This window comes from Microcaecilia unicolor, chromosome 2 (genome assembly GCF_901765095.1).
Source record: "Microcaecilia unicolor chromosome 2, aMicUni1.1, whole genome shotgun sequence".
NCBI classification, from domain to species: Eukaryota; Metazoa; Chordata; class Amphibia; order Gymnophiona; family Siphonopidae; genus Microcaecilia; species Microcaecilia unicolor.
Genome location: NC_044032.1, coordinates 606423087 through 606444542, shown reverse-complemented (window position 1 = coordinate 606444542; position 21456 = coordinate 606423087). Strand labels below are relative to the sequence as shown.

The window sequence follows — 21456 nt, the reverse complement described above, 5'->3', positions numbered from 1 at the left end:
TCAGCACCAAATACTTGAGGCTTCGCCTACCCTCCTTCAAGTTTGCTCCCCGATTCATAGGGCCATTTCCAGTACAATCTCGGGCGGGGGCAGTCACTTACTGTCTCCAGTTACCAGCTAACCTCAAGGTTCACAACGCCTTCCATGTAGCCTTGCTTAAACCATTTTTTACTTCCAGATGGCATCCAGAACCCAAGAAGATCGTTCCTGATTCCGAGCCTGACCCTGAATTTGAGGTAAAGGAGATTCTAGACTCCAAGCGTCAGAGAGGATGGCTATTTTATCTGCTATCCTGGAAAAATTTTGGCCTGGAGGACAATTCCTGGCAGCCCGCTGCTAATGTCCACCCTCCTGACCTGATTTGCGTTTTCCATGACTGCTACCCACTGAAATCCAGACCTAGGCAGAGGGGGTCCCCTACCTCAACGCAAGCGGCGTCCTCGAGCTGCGTGGGGTCCCGTCAACACGCACACTTGACTGGCACTGCCTGAGCCATGTGTGTGTAGTCCTCTCTGGGTTTGTTCAGAGAGCGGTGGTTGCAGGCTCCTTAATTGCTTTGCTTCCATGCACCTGTTTCTGCTCTCTCTCTGCCTGGCTTCCAGGCTCCTTGATTGCTTTGCTTCCACCCACCTGGGTCTGCTCTTCCTCTGCCTGGCTTCTCTTGCTTCTCTCCTATTGCTTTTCCGGTTCCTCCTTCCCCTACTCTTGTCCTATGGCTGTGCCCCTTCTCCCTGCTGATGTCAGACGCCAGCACTTTATCAGCTGAGCTCTCTCTGGACTCCATGCTTCGGCTTCTACTTTGGTAGGTGTTTCTAACTCTGTAGTCTGCTTCTTATCTACTGGTCCCTCGTTGCTGACTTTGCCTTACCTGGATTACCCCTCTGCCTGCCGCCTGCCTACTGACGTTTGCCTGCATCTGGATTACTCTCTTGCCTGCCGCCTGCCTACTGACTTTCGCCTGCATCTGGATTACTCTCTTGCTTGCCGCCTGCCTACTGACTTTCGCCTGTACCTGGATTACTCTCTTACCTGCTGCCTGCCTACTGACTGCCGCTTCTACCTGGATGACTCTCTTGACCTGCTGCCTGCCTGGCCGATACATTCATCACCCCGCTTCCAGCTCCGTCCCGTAAGTCCTGCAGCCCGCCCACACCTAGGGGCTCAACCTCTGGGGAACAGCGGTCAGCACAGGTGAAACCCAGGGTTGTTCAGCCGCCAAGCAGAACCTGGCCCGAGTACCGGGCTCAGCAGCGCTCTACTTGGTACAACAACTCACAAGTCTGACATTCAGTGCTGATTTTTTAGGTGCCGTATATAGAATCTAGCCCAAATTGTTAATATGACAGTTAATACCATCTGAATAGGTGTAGCTAACTGCAATACAATTAGTGCACAGTACGAATATTTCTTCTGTGTTAATTGTATGGGAAGATATTGGGAACTACCCATTAATTCTGGGCAATTAGTGCAGGGCAACTACAAAAACTTACCACATTTTAGTAACTAGGCCCCTGAGCCAGAAAAGAGACACAAGCTAATATAAAGAAGCACAAGTCTGCATCTGTGTGTTATTTCCTTATTCTAATAAAGAGATTGATTAACTGTCACCCAATAGGTTTTTAGAAGTTAGGACATCTTGAAAGCAAAATATACTTTTGCTCATAGCCTTTATGTGTTATTGTCTTAGGGGGCCCTTTTACTAAGCCACGTAAGCGTCTAAGTATGCCCAACACATGCCAAAATGGAGTTACCGCCCAGCTACCGCATGGCTCTTGTGGTAATTTCATTTTTGGTGCGCGTCCGATACGCGTGGCTGAAAAATAATTTTTATTTCGGTCGCACGTATCTGATGTGCGCAGGTCATTACCACCCAGTTACTGTATGAGACTTTACCGCTAGGTCAATGGTTGGCAGTAAGGTCGCAGACCCAAAATGGATGCGCGACAATTTTGATTTTGCCGCACATCCATTTTCGGCAAAAATTGTAAAAAGACCTTATTGACAGGTGCTCTGAAAAATGGATTGGCGCGCACCCAAAACCCACACCTACACTACCACATGCCATTTTTCAGCGTACCTTACTAAAAGGACCCCTTAATGACTCAAAATTGACACTTAATGGATTTTAAAAAAACACACCATAAATAAAAGAAAGCATATTGAAATGCAAACATAGCTACTTATCAGTCACTTAAATTTAAGACTTATTAGTGTTGAGGGCTTGATTCGTCAAAAATTTTCCCATAAATACAGACTAGGACACAAGCCTTATGTATGTACAGTCCATGTTAAATATTTAAGCAGACATTGCTATATCCATTAAGGCTTTTCTCCAGTTATGTATGCATATTTATCTATTTTGGATAGTGCTGTAAGTCTATTTTATGTCATAAAGGGCTAGATTCAACAAATGATGCCCAAAGTTAGGTACTGTGCTAAATTAGTATTCTGTAAAAGACGCTTTGCACTGCATGGCCTTTATAGAATACTCAAGAGAGATCCACCTCCCAGTCAATCTCAATCACATAATCCATTCATAGGCAGTGAGTCCGTTTGAGAAGCTAAGTTCCCTGATTGTTGTTTCCGTTGTTTGGTGAAAAAACTCTCTCTCTCTCTCTCTCTCTCTCTCTTTATATATATATATATATATATATATATATATATATATATATATATATATATATATATATCCTATATAATAAAACGCACCTCCAACATTCTGCAGCTGACTGCATGGCTGAGACATTCCTGCTCTCTGTATCCATCTCCTGAATTGACATCATGTACTTCCGGGTTCGTCACAAGCAGAAGTGACCAACCACACGAGGTTTCTCGGTTTCAGAATGTTGGAGGTGCATTCTATTAAATAAGATTGGTCAGTTCCTTGAAGCACAGCCAGAGCTCAGCATCCTGCACAGTAACGCTCAGACACCAGAGAGAGAGAGGGGGGGGGGGGGCTGACACCAGAGGGGGGGGGGGGTATCTCTGTCACACACACACTCTCTCTCTCTCTCATACACACTCTCTTTCACAGTCAATGTCTTTCTCTCTCTCACTCTCACTCTCACACACTCTGTGTCTCACACTGTATCACATTCACTCTCTATGTGTCACACAGTCACTCACACACTTTCTTGGTCTCATACACTCAGTCTCACAGAGAGTCTGTGTCTCACACACACTCTCTCTCTCGCACACACTGTATCTGTGTGAAACACACACTCTCTCTCTCACACACACTGTGTCTCACATACGCACTTCCACACACTCTCATTCTCACACACACACTCTCTCACACAAACACACTCGCACCCAGACTCACTCTCTCTCACACACACTCACACATTCACTCTCTCTCTCACACACAGTCACTCTCACATACACTCTCTCAAACATACACACTCCGAGGAAAACCTTGCTAGCGCCCGTTTCATTTGTGTCAGAGACGGGCCTTTTTTACTAGTGTGTATGTATATATATATATATATATATATATATAAATACAGCTAAAAGTTTGAGGGGCCCTTTTACAAAGGCACGCTGAAAAATGGCCTGTGGTAGTGTAGACATGTGTTGTGAGCATGCGCAGAATCATTTTTCAGCGCACCTATAAGAAATGCCTTTTTTTTAAAAACATTTGCTGAAAATGGACATGCGTCAAAATGAAAATTGCCATGCATCTATTTTGGGTCTGAGACCTTACCACCAGCCATTGACCTAGCGGTAAGGTCTCATGCGGTAACCGGGTGGTAATGGTCTACGCGCATAAAATGCCGATTACCATCTGATTACCACCTGTGCGTCAGAAAATAAAAATATTTTCTGGCATGCCTATCAGACACATGTCAAAAATAAAATTACTGCAAGGGCCACGTGGTAGCCGGGCGGTAACTCAAAACTGACATGCGTTGCGCACATAGCTGCCTATGCCTCTTAGCAAAAGGACCCCTATACTTCCTAAATCACTTACTAATTTTAGATGAACATGTGTTTTGATATAGAAAAAAGAAAAATTATGTATGCTGGGACTGATGACAATTGAAAAAGTATGCTGTCTTTGAAGGTCCATAAGCTTTTCCCATGAGTGGATTATTTGATTGATTATATGGGATGATGTATACTTATATGGAGGGTACTTAAGAAGATTAGATTAACTGGGAGGTGGATCTGTCTTGAATATATGTGTCCCCACATGTATTACAATTGAGCCCATTTAAATAGATTTATCATCTTTATAGAATACTAGCATAATGTGCATTTCAGGCTAGATTCCAGACCACCCAAAATACAGCAGCCAGGCTGATATTCAGCAAAACACGCTTCAAAAGTGCCAAACCCCTCTGAGAAAAATTGCATTGGCTCCCAATCAAAGAACGGATCATCTTCAAAATCTGCACCTTAGTTCACAAAATCATGTACGGCGTAGTCCCAGGGTACATGACAGACCTTATAGACTTACCAATAAGAAACAAAGTCAGATCGTTAAGATCCTACCTAAACCTACACTACCCAAATTGCAAAGGACTGAAATACAAAACAACTTACGCAGCCGGCTTCTCCTACATAAGCGCACAACTATGGAATGGGCTCCCAAAAGCTGTGAAAACAATCCAAAACCACTAGAACTCCAGGAAATCACTAAAAACCAACCTCTTCAAAAAGGCCTACCCCAACGACCCCACGTAACCCTCTTCACCTACTTAAGTCACGATATATGGAATCCAGGGGTTCATGCTTAGCTTTGTGCATAAGCATTTATATCTGCTAAAGTTTGGTGTAAATGTTTGTGCCCAATTAATGGCAGTTAGGCGCATTTATGCAGGTATTCTATAACACCGCGACTAAATTCTGGGAGTGCCCCTGATCTGCCTATGCCCCTCTCATGTCCGCACCTCTTTGGGTTGCATGCTATGAAATTTAGGTGTAGAATAAGGCAATGGGCATCTGTGCACATAATTTCTAGTTACTACCAATTTAACAACAATTATTGATTGATTGATAGTGCCAATCTAGCTAATTACTTAGGGGCTCTTTTACTAAGATGTGGTAAAAGGGGGCCTGCGCTAGTGTCAGTGTGTGTTTTGATGCATGCTGAGCTCCCCACCCCCCACCCCCTCCATACCACAGCAGGTAAAATGCCGGGCTTTTTTTAAAAAAGAGAAATAGCCATGTGGTAAGTGACAAAAAAAAAACAACAAAAAGTGGAGAAACTAAATCCGCTACGAACTCAGCATTTTTTGCTCAGCACTACCACGGTTGACTCTTCTCACAGTCTCTATTGTCATTTTAAGCTTATGCTTGGTGCATTCACTTATCACTAGTCTTTTTAAAGGCTTGATTTGACTTCCTCGCTTATGTTGCCCCATTCATTGGCTTACACAACAAACAGATTCCTGAAGCAGGCGTTTTTCACCAAAACACAGCTCCATGTTGAGTCTTTTGAGTTTTTTAAACACTTTTTTTAATAAAGATTTGTTATCTATTACTCGCCTCCATGGTGTCTTGGAAGTGTCGTGTTGATGTTGTTTTAAAATCTTTACCCTCGCTTGGTAAGTGAACTGCTTGCCGTGTGACCATTTCAGTGGGGAGCACTTACCGCCATCCCTTGAGGTAGCGGTAAGGGCTCAAGTGCTAACACAGCACTACAAAAATAGAAAATATTTTTATAGCACCAGAAATGGCATGTGCTGTTGGTGGGAACTACCACTGGGCTCCTGTGGTAGTACCGGATTGGCGCATGGCAAGCTCATTGCCGCAGGCCAAACCTTTAGTAAAAGGGCCCCCTTTGTGCGTGGAGCTGTGATCCATGCCCAAAATTGAGTGCCTAACTTTGAGTGAGCAATATAGAATCCAGGGGAAAGAGTCTAATCTAATAAGATAGATAGTGTATACTAACTAAAGAATGGTTTGTTCCACCCCCAGAAAATATTGTTTTTTTCTCTCTCTCTCACTCTGACATATTTATCTAACATATTTCACCACCCTCCATTTGATAGGCCCCATTTATCCTTATATTCTCGCTTTAGGTTTGTTACAAAATCTTAATTGGTTTCAGTTTTTGAGGGCCTCGGGAGCCTTGTTTTCAGACATCAATTGATACCATTATTATTGAGTTGCAATACCATTATTTTGAGGTCTTATCTGGCTACTAGACTCATACTCCTGCAAGCCACTGAACTTATTAACAGGCTGAATGTTTGGTTTCTGCGTCTTACTTCAAAGGGGGGGGGGAGGGTCGCTGGGTGGGCGGTTTCTGTTTGATCTATACTCCCTGGGATGTTGATCAGCTCATGCTCAGATAACTACATTTCAGACAAGCTATCCATCACTGCTGTATCATTTACTGGTATGTGTCAGTGCAATGTTATGTGTACAGCTGTAGCATGTGCCTTGGGGCTGGTTGTACCTTGGTCAGAATGTATCTATCTAATTGCAAGAGAGTAAGTGTGGAGCTGCAGCTCATTTCTTAAGGAAACTTGTAAGACAAGGTGTTGTATGACTGATCCTTTGTTAAAAGTGCATGCTGTAGGTTGAAAGTACAAAGCAACCTATTTAAAGACTTCTGCCCTAAAACAGCAGTACCATGGATATTAATCTTCTCAATAACTTTTTTTTTGTATTTAACTAGTGACAGTGACAAATTATTTTATTTTGGGGTCCTTATGTTTCACTTCAGCAATAAGGGTCAAAAGATTACATTGGTGGACATGAGTAACAATCTTTTAATAAATCTGGCTGCACTGTAAGTTGTGTTGGGGAAGGGGAGGAATGACCTTGTCTAGCACATCAGACACATGGTGCAACCTTGCAGGTAATTTTCTATCAGTGCCAGTGGCTACCTGCAGCCAAAAGTGACATGTCAGTGGCACAAACTGTATTACAATGCCCTGCACTTGCCAAAATCTTATTAAATCAACCCCTATGCAATTTGAGGGTTGTTCTATATAGTACACCAAAAATTACACACCAATTAGGCACCAAACTTTATGGCACTCAAGCAGAATTAATGGTAATTAATGTCAAAACTGAGGGGGGGGGGGGGTGGTAGTTAGGTACCAAAAAGGGGCATAATCGAACGGGGCGCCCAAGTTTTCCTGATGGCGTTCTCGCAGGACGTCCCCGTGAAGGGGCGGGAAAACCCGTATTATCAAAACAGGACACCAACCGAGCACCCTAGGGGGCACTGCAGTGGACTAACTGATGCACTAACTGAATGGAAAAGCCTTTCCTTTACCGATCCCTTAGTGATTCGGAAAGGAACGAGCATGCATGAAGGAAATTGCATGGAAATAAGCTGCTCACAGTTAGCTCATTTGCATACGATTTCCTTCCTAAGGAGGGGAAGCCAGTGCAGAGCAGCCAAGCATTATGTGTGGCTGCTCTGCACATGCCAAAGACGGCTTCATACATGCAGACAAGCTGCGTGTATAATAGCCGTCTACAACCTTAAATAAATTGCCATTTACAACCTTAGAAAAGTACAAGTCCAGGTGAAAACATCCAAGTGCTCGTCAGGGACATCTTTTTTTTTTTTTTTTTTTAGAGTATGGGTGAAGGATGTCCTTTGCTATGCCTCCATCCCTGCGATGGCAGTTGAGGATGTCCAAAATGTGGATGTTTCTGTGAGAAGGATGTTCATGCCTTTGACACCCCTTTATTTATTTGGATTTTGGATCACAAGTAGCAGCAGTGAGATTAGAACCAGCCACCTCTGGATTGTAAGACCAGTGTTTTAACCACTAGGCCACTCCTCCACTCCACTCCCTTGAAATTTGGCCGTCCCTGTGTGTGTGTGTATGTGGGGGGGGGGGCAGTTCAGGAGGTCCAAAATGTTTGAAAGAAGGACGTCCACGCCTTCGCTATGCCTCCGCTGACACACACATACCCCCCCCCCCCGTACTGCTGCGATGGACCTGAGTATGACAGTTCAGGCTGGCAAAAAAGGGGGTTTTTTTGGGTGGGAGGTGGTTAGTGACCACTGGGGGAGTCAGGGGAGGTCATCCCCGATTCCCTCCGGTGGTCATCTGGTCAGTTCGGGGACCTTTTTGAGGCTTGGTCGTAAGAAAAAATGGGCCAAGTAAAGTCGCCCAAGTGCTCGTCAGAAATGCCCTTCTTTTTTTCCATTATCGCTCAAGGACGCCCATCTGTTAGGCACACCCCAGTCCCGCCTTTGCTACCCCTCCGGCACGCCCCCGGGAACTTTGGTCATCCCCGCGATGGGAAGCAGTTCGGGATGCCCAAAATCGGCTTTTGATTATGCCGATTTGGGCGACCCTGAGAGAAGGACGCCCATCTCCCGATTTGTGTTGAAAGATGGGCGCCCTTCTCTTCGAAAATAAGCCTGAAAGTGCACTTAGATGCTATTCTATAGCTGGCTGAGCAAAAAAAACAAAAAAAACAAAAGAAGGACACAAAACCTTCCACAAAAGAGCAGCAACTGTATGACTTTGGGACTTTCGTTCTTTGGACTTGTTGTTTTGGTGATGTGAAGGGGGCAGGTGGGTAATGGGCATTCTATTTTAGAGTGTGCGTTACTGAATACTGTGAGTCTGGCAGCTAACTGCCTAAATCTAGACACCTAATTCTTATAGGGACCCTTTTACCAATCTGCAGCAAAAGGGGGCCTGTGCTGGCTTCAGCGCATGTTTTTCATGTGCGCCGAGGCCCCATTTTACTGCAGCAGGTAAAAGATAGGTCTTTCCTTTTTTAAAGAAATAACCATGTGGCAAGTGAAGCACTTGCTGCGCGGCCATTTCAGGGGGAGAACTTACCGCCATCCATATATTTTTGTAGCGATGGATTTGACAGCGTGTGGGGGGGTGGGGGGAACTACCACCGGGCTGCTGCGGTAGCCCAGTGGTATTTCCTTTTTAGCGAGTGGTAAGCCTGCATTGGGCTTACCTCTGCTTTGTAAAATGGGCCCTTTATGCGTTAGGGGCTAGATTCTATATATGGCGCCTGAAAAATCCGTGTGGAAAAAAAAAATATGCCTAGGCATATTCTGTAAAGTGCACCTAAATTTTATAGAATAGGCTTAAATTTCTGCATGGTATATTGAGTATCTCAAGTGCCTCTCCACGTGAATGTATTTGGTCACATTCATTTAGGCCATATTTTACTGAGCATAAATCCTGACGCCTACATTAGGTGCAGGGCAGGTGTATTCTATAATAACGCACGTAAGTTTTTGAAATGCCCATTCCTCGCCCATAACCACACCCCCTTTTCAACTGTGCAATTTAGGCACACCACATTACCTAATACACTTGGCAAGTTGTGAGTGTAAATCATAATAATAATAATAAAAGTGAAGTCGTCGTATATCTCTGAAGACCTACCTCTTCAACAAGGCATACCACAACGTCCAATAATTGTAAATGTAACGCATCTCCACTTTACCTATATTCGGAACTGTTTTCTTCTTATATCTGTTTGCTTAATTTTATTATGTCATCCATGTTCTCTATGTAACACCAAATGTAATCTTCTAATCTGGAATGGCAAAAGCCATAACACTACACTGTAAGCCACATTGAGCCTGCAAATAGGTGGGAAAATGTGGGATACAAATGCAACAAATAAATAAAAAATAATTGCCAATTAGTGCTGAAAATTGCTTGTTAACATCCAATGGACAGCAACGATGAGCTAGTTAATCAATTAAGTTATGCGCATTGTTATGGAATGTGCTTCGATTTCCACACGGAAATTAAGGCGCCAATATATACAATTTAGGGGTAGGCGCACAAATGTGCTGTCATAGAATACTACCTTAGCGCCTAGATCAGTGGTCCCAAACCAGTCCTGGAGGTACCCCAGCCAGTCAGGTTTTTACGATATCCACGGTGAATATTCATGAGACAGATTTGCATGCACTAACTGCACTGCATGCAAATTTCTCTCATGAATATTCATTGTGGATATCTGAAAACCTGAGTGGCTGGAGTGCCTCCAGGACCAGGTTTGGGAACCACTGGCCTATATTTTGGGCTCCTAACTTTTAGTGCCCTTTATAGAATTAACCCTTTTATGTCTCACTAAAAAAATTTGTAGAAGATGGAAAAGATAGTTACTTCACTACTCTATGCTGAAGTTAAACCAAGGACACTGCCATCTTTTCTTTGATATTTTTTTCCATTTGTTCTTTTTTATTTTGAGCAAGAGGAATCCATGGTGTCCTCTATAACATAAGAACATAAGAGTAGCCATACTGGGTCAGACCAGTGGTTCATCTAGCCCAGTATCCTGTTTTCCAAAGAGCTTCAATGATTGTTTAGCTTTTAGGATAAAAATTCTCATCCCTGCTTGCAGCATTTGCTCATTTCTGTCCTGTTACTTGTTCTGTTTTATGAAACACTTGTCTTTCAGGAAATCATGTTTGAAACCTAAAGCTTGCTGCATGCTAAATGTTCCATTGTGTTCAGTGTAACTTCTATTTTTAGTACTCTATAAAATCTATTAAAAAATATATTTTTTCAAGGATACAGTACTACAATTTATCCAGTTATCTTATGGAAATTCTTTACTAGCAACTTTTGTTAGATGCCATCATGGATGTATTTCCCTCATCCCTATCATATTTGCTTCATGTGTCATGCATCGGAGTCTATATCAAATAATGTAAAGTGGAGTCAGTTTACTGAATGCAAGATTAATCTGGTACACTGTCATTTGAAAAGAAGTTGAGTGCAATTGGGTAGTTCCCAATATCTTCTCCCAATGCAAATGCAATCGCTAATCATCAAAGTCTACGAACACTATACGTGGATTATCCTCCATATTGTGTATTACCTCAATTTCCTGTTTTAATAGAGCTCAGGGTAGCAATAAGGATATTTGAAGTACTTCCTCTATTTAAGTACAAGTAGTGTTAAATCTGATAACACATTCCTAGCAGGTCTTTCATTTCATTTTACCAATCCATTTCATACTTGTTATTAGATCCCTGTCTGGGCGCATTGTTGGAGGGGTATGGTGGTTCTTTACCCTGATCATAATCTCATCCTACACGGCCAACTTAGCTGCCTTCCTGACGGTGGAGCGGATGGTGTCCCCCATTGAAAGCGCAGAGGATCTTTCAAAGCAAACAGAAATTGCTTATGGAACGTTGGACTCTGGCTCTACAAAGGAATTCTTTCGGGTAAGAATTTCCAGTATTATAGCATTTTATGCTGGTAAAATGATTACCATGTAACATTTTCTTTTTTGCAGCACCAGGTATTTAAATGTCAGTATACCAACTACTATTACACGTGTCCTGTATTAAATTAATTGTCCCCTTGGAAAGAAAAGAAATCATAACATTTCCAGTACAGTAGCATTCCTTCTACATATAGGAACTAGCAATGCAAGAGCAATTTTCAAGGGTATCTACCCATTGTCCCTGTGGATTCCTAACCCGTATAAAATGCCCTTTTCTTTTGCACAGGAAGCATGTAAGCAAAAGGGGAGGGGAAGCCAGAGGGTTCCTGAGCAGATGCTCACTTTATTCTGTCCTCAGGTATTAGACCATCCTTTGTCAGTTTGTCTTCTACAAACCTAGATGGGAAAGAATGAAAGAATGAGAAGAGCAGTAGATGACAGTGAAGATATAAGAAAGTGGATGAAGGAAAGGAAGGATAAGCAGCTAATAAAAGAAGAGATTGAGGCTGAGAAAGAAATAAGTTAGAGGACTCTTAGGAGTACTATATCTTAACCATGTCCCCCTAACTACTCCATACTTTCCTAGTCTTTCCTTCCCCATCCTTCCTACACCATACCCCTCCCTATCTCTTTATCCTATCTTCATTACACTTAACTATGTTACATTACAGTTTGTAATATTCTTCTTACTGACTTTAACAATTGTAATTCTGTTTACTATGTAAGCCGCATTGTACCTGCTTTTGTGGGAAAGTGTGGGGTATAAATGTAATAAATAAATAAATAATAAATAAATAATGCAAGGCCCTGTATGATCAACTATGGAATGGAGGATTGGGGAATGGAAGGGAAAGAGATCTGGAGGTAAATCGCTGAGATGATTATTCAATAGTAGGGACTGTCAATGTGCCCTAACCACTAGGAGGAGTGGCCTAGTGGTTAGGGTGGTGGACTTTTGTCCTGAGGAACTGAGTTCAATTCTCACTTCAGGCACAGGCAGCTCCTTGTGACTCTGGGCAAGTCCCTTAACCCTTCATTGCCCCACATAAGCCACATTGTGCCTGCCATGAGTGGGAAAGCACAGGGTACAAATGTAACAAAAAATAAATAAATTGCATTATGTGTTGCATAGTTTGTACATAAAAGAAAACAGTGTGAGATCACCTGGGATCAATGACTTTCACAGATTGGAAAATAAAAAAAATATATTATTCTTCCTCCCTTAGGGTATAGTCATATGGATGTGCACATTCTCTGAACTCAGGAAGTTAATTAAGCCTTCATTTTGTGTGTGTGTGTGGGGGGGGGGGGGGGGGGGGGATGATTTGCAAACTTTCAGCTGAAAGTCAAGCAATTCTTGATGTTTGGAAAGTACAGGAGGGACCCACTGCCCCACTTTTCTTGCTGCATATATGTCTCTTTGGAGGAACCTTGCAAATATTTGTTTGCAAAACCCAAAAATACCAGAAAAGTGGGGGGAATCCCCTTTTTAGGACAGATGTTTGGGAAAACCTGATATTTATCTGCAGGGAATCCAAACAATTCGAGGTGAATTGACCCATTAAATTTTAACTAGATGAATGTATAAAACTATTTGACAAAGATCAAAGACAATTTTTTTCATCCAAAATCGTTCACTTGAGTTCAAAATAAAGTACACTGTAATAAAATATATCTACATTTTTAGGTTTAAAAAAACCCTGAACCCTTATTCTGTGACAATTTTTTTTTGCTTTATGATTTAATGAACATATTAAAACAATGTAGCTGTTAAAAGATCTGTTTATACCTTAATAGGCATTATCTGAATACTCTCTTAATGCTATGCTTTATATAAGAGAGAGGTGCTCAGTGAATACAGTTTTGCTTGGGAATTAAAGTATGGCTTTTATTTGACTCAAATTAATAGGTACACAGGTCTGATTTAAGAAATATGTAGAAATGTACAATCTCTGTGTAATCAAAAAGATGTGATTTTTTATTACATTTGTACCCTGCACTTTCCCACTCATGGCAAGCTCAATGTGGCTTACATGGGACAATGGAGGGTTAAGTGACTTGCCCAGAGTCACAAGGTGCTGCCTGTGCTTGAAGTGGGAATTGAACTCAGTTCCTCAGGACCAAAGTCCACCACCATAACCACTAGGCCACTCCTCCACTCAGATGACTAGATGTGTGATGTGTGAAGAGGCATTTTCGATATGTCTAAATTCGATGTTTGACGTTTTGCTGAAAACATCCAAAAATCAAATGGTGAACACAGTGATATACAAACCTCAGAAAGCATTTATCTTTATGTTTCAAAAATGATCATTTCCTAGACATTTTGTTGATGTGTTGTGCTCAGTGCATCTATCTTTTTGGATCATTTTCAAAAATAAAACGGCCAAGGGAAAAAGGCGCAAAAATAAATCATTGGGACCTATGGGGGGGCAGCATTCTTAGTAGACTGGCCACACAGACCTCCCAGCAGAGCAGTGGGGCACCCTAGGAGGCACTGCAATGGACTTCACATAAAAGGTCCCAGGTACATGAGGAGCACTCTGGGGCTTACCAAAAACCTACTGTACCTAGCTATCCATCACTACAATAGCCCTTTTAAATTTAGGTATCATATATGAGTGCAGTGGGTTTTTGGTAGGTTTTGAAGGGCTCACACTTTCCACCACAAGTATTAGAGTAAGGTGTGGCCTGGGTTCCCTTCTCTACAATGCACTGCACCAACCACTAGGCTGCTTCAGTGACTTGCTTGCTGCTGTAATAGGACTGACCATAACATCTGAAGCTGTCATATAGGCTGGTATGTACTGTTTCTTTCACATCTTTGGGAGGGTTTGAGAAGGATCAGTGACCACTGGAGAGGTCATGCCTTGATTCCTTCAGTGGTCATCTGGTCATTTAGGGCACCTTTTTGTGACTTAGTCGGGATTGAAACAGCTCTAGACCAAAACATCAAACATTTAGCCTGGACATTTTTGCTTTGCTTCATTATGGCAGAAAAACATCCAAGTTTTGGGAATGCCCAAATCCTGCCCTCAACATACCCCCTTGCAATTTGGACTCAATGTAGATGAACTGCATAGAAAAATGGCTTAAAAATGTGTTTCAAAAATAGCAATTTAGACATTTTGGACAAAGTTAATCTTCCACTTTGTGCCACTTTCTGGGCATTTTTCTGTTTTAAAAATGAACCCTTTAATGTTGTTTCCACACAGAGTTAATACCATATTTACTCTAGCTTACCCCCTGCTGTTTGCTCAAATGGACATAGACAGTGCTGTCAGGCATTGCTCCCCCCTTTGGAGAGATATCTTTCTCCACGCCACATTTTTCCAGTTCCTCGCGGAGCTGGAGTCCATCATTTTTAACATACTCCAGTTCACTCAATCTTCCACTCCCCACCTCTCACTCTCTCACTCACTTGCTCTCACTTACTCTGGCTGATATCTAGGAAATCCCATGTTATATAAGATTTGTCTCCATAGCCATTAATGGTATGTCCTGTCATTGGCTTTTGACAGGCTAACATGGAAGTAATGGAGCTTGGCATGATTGGTCCGCCTTAATGAGGATTGTGTCTTTGGAATTGGCCCTATGATGCAAAGGCCTAGTCAGCTTAAGCATACACAACCCATTCTCTGATAGGCCCATTAATGGGGAGTCTCTGCAGACCTACCCTTTGACCTCCTTCTTGAGTGTACATAATTGGGCTTGGGTTGTCATGTCCTCGGCTGTACCCAGGTCACCTAGTGCATCATGATTCTTCTGTCCCCTGATCACACCTAGAATAAACTGTCCAGCTCCATGCTGTCACATTCTTTGATACCCCAGCCTGGATCAATAATGTTAACAGTTTACTTCTCCTAGAAATACAGTTCAGGCATGGTCTGAACAGCTAGGAAGCAAAGCCTAAATTGCCTTAACTTCTCTACATCCTACAGAGCAAAAGCCACCTCAAAACTAACCATAACATAGCAAAATGAGTTTTGTACCTGGCAAAAACACAGAGAGTAAAAATACATGTTCCACAAGAATACAAAACTAAATCATGGATGTCTCCTAACATTTATATGCAAATTATGTATAGCTTGCTAATGATTGCACAGAAATATTTCAAGCTCATTGAAGCATTTGAAAATTAGTTATCACTAATATTTAGATTTTATTTACAAAAGCTTTCAAAATTATAATGAAAGATTTTATTGTCCATTCAGTTTCTTCATTTGTTTTGGCTGTTGTTCTACAGATATGACTCAAATTGCCTCCTCATTCCTCATATTGAGTTTTCCAGAACCTTCTTTTAACTGTGTATTACAATAGCTTTTTCTGGGCTTACTCATAATATCTTGTGGTTATTAAAAAAATAATATTTAGCTATGTTAGATTCTGTTTGCCCAGTTTCTGCAGGCAGTAACTACGTTTGCTTAGTCAGGTGGTTCACTCTGAAAGAATATTGAAAGGATATCCATAATTTTAACCATATGAGCTATTTGAAAAATAAAAATAGTGTCAGCTATTGTTAAGAAGCAATTATCCATATGGTTACTTAATATAAATTAACATATTCTTTTTAAATAAATTGTCTAAAGAGACATTTTCAAAAGTAATTTACTCAGGTAATCTGTTCAATCTTTCCATGGGTGAAAATGCGTTTAAGGTTCAATTATACACATACTTTTTATCTAGGAGAAAGGTAGCTGGGCTCAGAGGCAGAATTAGGTTGAGAGAGGCAACAGCGTGCATAGGTTTTTCATTTTCCAAACTATGGGGCCCTTTTACTAGTATCCTCTTTCCAGGTGCTAACCACACTTTCTTTGTTTTTAAAATCTGTTTGGACGGGTGTGTCGTGGGTGGAAAATGGGTGTGGAAGCATTAACTAGCTAGTGCATTTGCACTAGCGAATGCTAACGGGCTAAAACCAAGTTAAAGTTAGGAGCATAGTAACATAGTAAATGATGGCAGATAAAGACCTGTATGGTCCATCCAGTCTGACCAACAAGACAAACTCATTTTACATGGTATGTTATACTTTATATGTATACCCAAGTTTGATTTGTCCTTGCCATTCTCAGGGCACAGACCCTACAAGTGTGCCCAGCACTCTTCTTGTACTAAGTTCTGAAGCTAACGTTGAAGTCCCTTAAAATTTACACTCCAGCTCATCCCTATCTATTCAGTCATGATCAGGGCATAGACCATAGAAGTCTGCCCAGCACCGGTTTTGTTTCCCAATTACCGGCGTCGTCACCTAATCTCCGCTAAGGTTCCGTGGATCCATTTCTTCAAAACAGGATTCTTTTGTGTTTATTCCACGCATGTTTGAATTCCATTATTGTTTTCATCTCCACCATTTCTTATCCCTCCAATGGAGTGCTGCACAAGGATGAGCAATTTCTAGAACCTAGATGTCCCCAGGAGCAGGTATAAATTCTGATGTTCCTGTCAGTGGACATAAACATTCATTTTCAATCCCCTTCTGTAATGGGAAATGCACAGGTATCTTTTTCCCTGCCTTCATTCCATTGAAAACAGGACCAGACCACACCCCCTTGCCATATTCGTGTATTCATGATATGGATGTGTATATCTTGGCTTTCTAAAATTGAGATTTAGATGTGTATGCAATAAGGAAGCCTAAATGCCAGTTTCTGCATGTCCAAAATGCAAATAGGTACATCTTGTCCTGTCTTTGGCCTACCTTTTTGAAGCTCTTTTTAACTCTTTATTCCTTAGTCACTTGATCAATACCTAAGTTGTTATAATCATTCCCAAAATAAATACAACTCCATAATTTTTATTTGTTCTGTTTGTCTGTCTTGAATAGCTTATAAACTGTCGAGCAGGGACTGTCTCATGTGATTTTGAATGTCTAACAGTGCTATAGAAATAAGTAGTAGTAGTAAATCGAGCTGGACATCAAAACAGTGACAACTATGAATGAAGACCTCACACCAGCAGACGAACTAATCAAATATTTTGAAGAAAAGATCATCAACTTACATAAAAATCTACCTCAGAAAAATACCAACCTTGAAACCTTCATAAATAAACTAGGTCCACCCCCAGAGGAAACACCAGTGAACCAGACTTGGACAAAATTCACCCAGCTTTCCACAGAGACAGTAGCCCAAGTGCCTACTAGATACATGTCCCAACTACATTATAAAAACACCCCTGAACCATTTCACTGAAGATCTCATATCCCACCTAGACTTCATATTCCATGAAGGACTATTCCCACAGGATAAGGGGAACATTTTGCTCATACCTATCCCGAAAGACATCAAGAAGAAAACCAACAATATCTCAAACTACAGACCAATTGCATCAATACCACTAAAGATCATGATGATGGAAGTTATAATGGCCAAACAACTAGCAGAATGCATCAACAAATTCTCCAAATTACATGAATCACAGTCAGACTTCAGACCATACCATAGTACTGAAACAGTGATAATCACACTTCTGGCCAAATTCAAGCATGAAATCTCAATAGAAAAAATATCCTCCTACTCTTGTTTGATATGTTGAGTGCATTTGACATGGTGGACCACCAAATTCTACTAAGAATCCTCGATAAATTAGGAACTGGAGGGAAGATACTCACATGGGTTAAAGGATTCCTGACCACCATGTCTTACTAAATGAAGTCAAATTCTGTAATTTCCTCACCTTGGAAAGCAGAGTTCCACAGGGCTCACCGCTCTCACCTATAATATTCAACCATGATGATCCCACTAGCCAGATCCCTATCCAAAGAAGGCTTCAGTCCTTTCATATATGCCGATGACGTTGCACTCTATATCTCTTTCAAAAATAACCCAGTAGAAATCACCTCTGAAATCACAAACAGCATGAACACCATGGAATCCTGGGCATTAGCCTTCAAGGTGAAACTAAATAGAAAAAAATGGGCTGCCTGATAATCTCATCTCCGCACAGTACTCAACAATACTCAACCATAAATGCCTTGGGCTCATCTCTCCCAATCTCAGACAACCTGAAAATCTTAGGTATCACCATAGACAGTGACCTGTCTCTCGAAACCCAGGCTAAGGCCACTACAAAGAAAATGATCCACACAATATGGAAACTCAAATGAATAAAACAGTACTTCCCAAGAGATGTATTCCGCAACATGATCCAAACCATGGTTCTGGCACATGAGGATTATTGCAATGGACTCTATGCAGGATGTAAAAATCTTGACAAAATTACAAACAGCACAAAATACAGCAGTCAGACCCATGATGGTAGTTCTGATGGAGCATGCTCTGAGTGCTTGTATTTCTTGTATACACAAACCAGGACTCTTAGCCACCAACTTCAAGAAAGTGCTAGCAAAACAGTTCACACCAGTATAATGTGGCAGATCTATAATTTATATGTATAGAGTACCCTCAGATATAAACCACTGTAACTGCAGTCAATAATGCTGCTAAAAAGTGGCATAGCACTTCTTTCATTGGGTAACTCTGACAATTTTTGGGGGAGAGCAACATATGCTCATTTTTTTATGCATCCCAATCACCACAGTGCTATAAAATCACTTGTAACTTTTAAAATAGTATATACTAGGTGAAAACTGTGCACTTATCTTTTGAGTTCTTGCCTCCCAGGCAGAACTATCTTGCCTTGTTAAAACATTTATCAGTTGCCTTTCCCTGGAACTGACCGACTCCGCGGGGTTTCAATCTCTTTCCTCAGGGACAAGGGTTAAGGCTGCATAGATGTTATCTTCCTCCTTCTTTGTTGCTTCTTTTCTTTATTCAAGCAATCCACAAATCAAGGCAAAGCCTGCTTATCTCTTGTGGCTTTTAAGGCATCCGCACCCATGTAAGGTCGGAAATGACGTCACAATGTTCAACTAACTTTATGCAAGCTGTTCAAAAACAAACAAAAAGACGAATAGAAAAGGCAGAACAGGAACATTTCTGTAAGTCACTGCAGGTCAGATTATTGTGTTCCATTCCACATTTTCATTAAGTCCACCGATATATCTTTTAAACATCAAGCTGCTTTACTAATGGACAAATTACGGATTCGTGGATACCCTGAGAAGTGCATTCGTCAAGCGTACAAACGAGCATGGTTTGCTCAGAGATCGTTATTGTTAGCAGATAAGCCTAAGGAACCATTGAACAGGATGGTATGCGTGTTAGGTTTTTCCACCATGGCCCCTCAAATTGCCCAAATCATTAATAGTCACTGGCAGGTGTTGACTTTTCATACCATTTTTTCAGAACAGCCATGTATTGCATATACGCGAGGGCAGAATCTTAGGGACCGACTAGTGCACACTTATATTGGAGACAATAACTATAAGAGAGAGGGGGGTACACATCAACCCTGTGGTACTTGCCAATTTTGCAGTCAAACCCATCGCATGACACAGTGGACCTATCAACAGACGTCCAGAACATTTAAATTGAGATATAATACCACATGCACTACATCGTTTGTAGTATACATCATTGAGTGCCCCTGTCATTTGTATTATGTAGGGCGCACCATTAGACATATGAGAATGAGGCTAATAGAACACAAAAGCAGATTGTCTACAAAAACTATGACAGCCCCCATGGTAGCCCATTGTGAACAATTTAAACACACATTTGCAGATTTAAGGTGGTTCATTATTGATCATGTCCCTGCTGGCATTAACAGCATGGATCGGACTACTGCACTAGCTAGACGAGAGCAGTGGTGGATTTTTACTTTGCAGACAATGAATCCCCAGGGACTTAATGAAAATGTGGATTGGAACACAATAATCTGACCTGCAGTGACTTACAGAAATGTTCCTGTTCTGCCTTTTCTATTCGTCTTTTTGTTTGTTTTTGAACAGCTTGCATAAAGTTAGTTGAACATTGTGATGTCATTTCCGACCTTACATGGGTGCGATGCCTTAAAAGCCACAAGAGATAAGCAGGCTTTGCCTTGATTTGTGGATTGCTTGAATAAAGAAAAGAAGCAACAAAGAAGGAGGAAGATAACATCTATGCAGCCTTAACCCTTTTCCCTGAGGAAAGAGATTGAAACCCCGCGGAGTTGGGCAGTTCCAGGGAAAGGCAACTGATAAATGTTTTAACAAGGCAAGATAGTTCTGCCTGGGAGGCAAGAACTCAAAAGATAAGTGCACAGTTTTCACCTAGTATATACTATTTTAAAAGTTACAAGTGATTTTATAGCACTGTGGTGATTGGGATGCATAAAAAAATGAGCATATGTTGCTCTCCCCCAAAAATTGTCAGAGTTACCCAATGAAAGAAGTGCTATGCCACTTTTTAGCAGCATTATTGACTGCAGTTACAGTGGTTTATATCTGAGGGTACTCTATACATATAAATTATAGATCTGCCACATTATACTGGTGTGAACTGTTTTGCTAGCACTTTCTTGAAGTTGGTGGCTAAGAGTCCTGGTTTGTGTATACAAGTGGTTGAATGTTACCAGAGATATTGATATTGTGAATACGTTTTCTGAGTGCTTGTATGCCATTATAAGCCTCAGGCCTACAATTCTGCTTTTTTGATTTTAGCAGTGAGTTTTCTGATAACATAAGAATAGCATACTGGGTCAGACCAATGGTCCATCTAGCCCAGTATCCTGCTTCCAGGAGTGGTCAATGCAGGTCACAAGTACCTGTCAGTAATCCAAATAGTAGCAACATTCCATGCTATCAATCCCAGGGCAAGAGGTGGCTTCCCCATGCCTGTCTCAATAGCTGAATATGGACTTTTCCTCAAAGAACTTGTCCAAACCTTTTTTAAACCTAAATACGATAACCAATTTTACCATATCCTGAGTTCCAGAGCTTAACTAGTCTTTGAGTGAAACAATATTTCCTCCTGTTTGTTTTAAAAGTATTTCCATTTAACTTCAATGAGTGGGCCTTTTACAAAGTGCGCTATATTCCTATGGGCGTCTCTAGCATTTAGCACAAGCTAATGATTAGCACGCATTAAAAACTCAACTATACCTTTGCAAAAGACTTACTAGTCTTTGAACTTTTTGAAGGAATAAAAAATTGATTCACTTTTACCCATTCTACACCATTCAGAATTTTGTAGTCCTCAATCATATCTTCCTTCAGACATCTCCTTTCCAAGCTGAAGAGCTCTAACCTCTTTAGCCTTCCCTCATATGAGAGGAGTTCCCTCCCATTTATCATTTTAGTCACTCTTCTTTGAACCTTTTCTGATTCTGCTGTATCTTGTTTGAGATACAGTGACCAGAAATGAACACAATACTCAAGGTTAGGTAGCACCATGGAGCGATAAAGAGGCATTATAGAAGCACTGGACTCAT

General features: G+C 41.3%; 1 protein-coding gene across 1 annotated transcript in view; it reads left to right on the top strand.

The window, feature by feature from the left end:
• Positions 1-21456, top strand: part of GRIA2 (glutamate ionotropic receptor AMPA type subunit 2) — a 235329-nt gene that overhangs the window by 195287 nt on the left and 18586 nt on the right. Inside the window, exon 12 of the mRNA XM_030192684.1 lies at positions 10942-11140. Within this exon, the coding sequence (XP_030048544.1) occupies positions 10942-11140 (199 nt within the window). The remainder of the gene's footprint in view (positions 1-10941; positions 11141-21456) is intronic.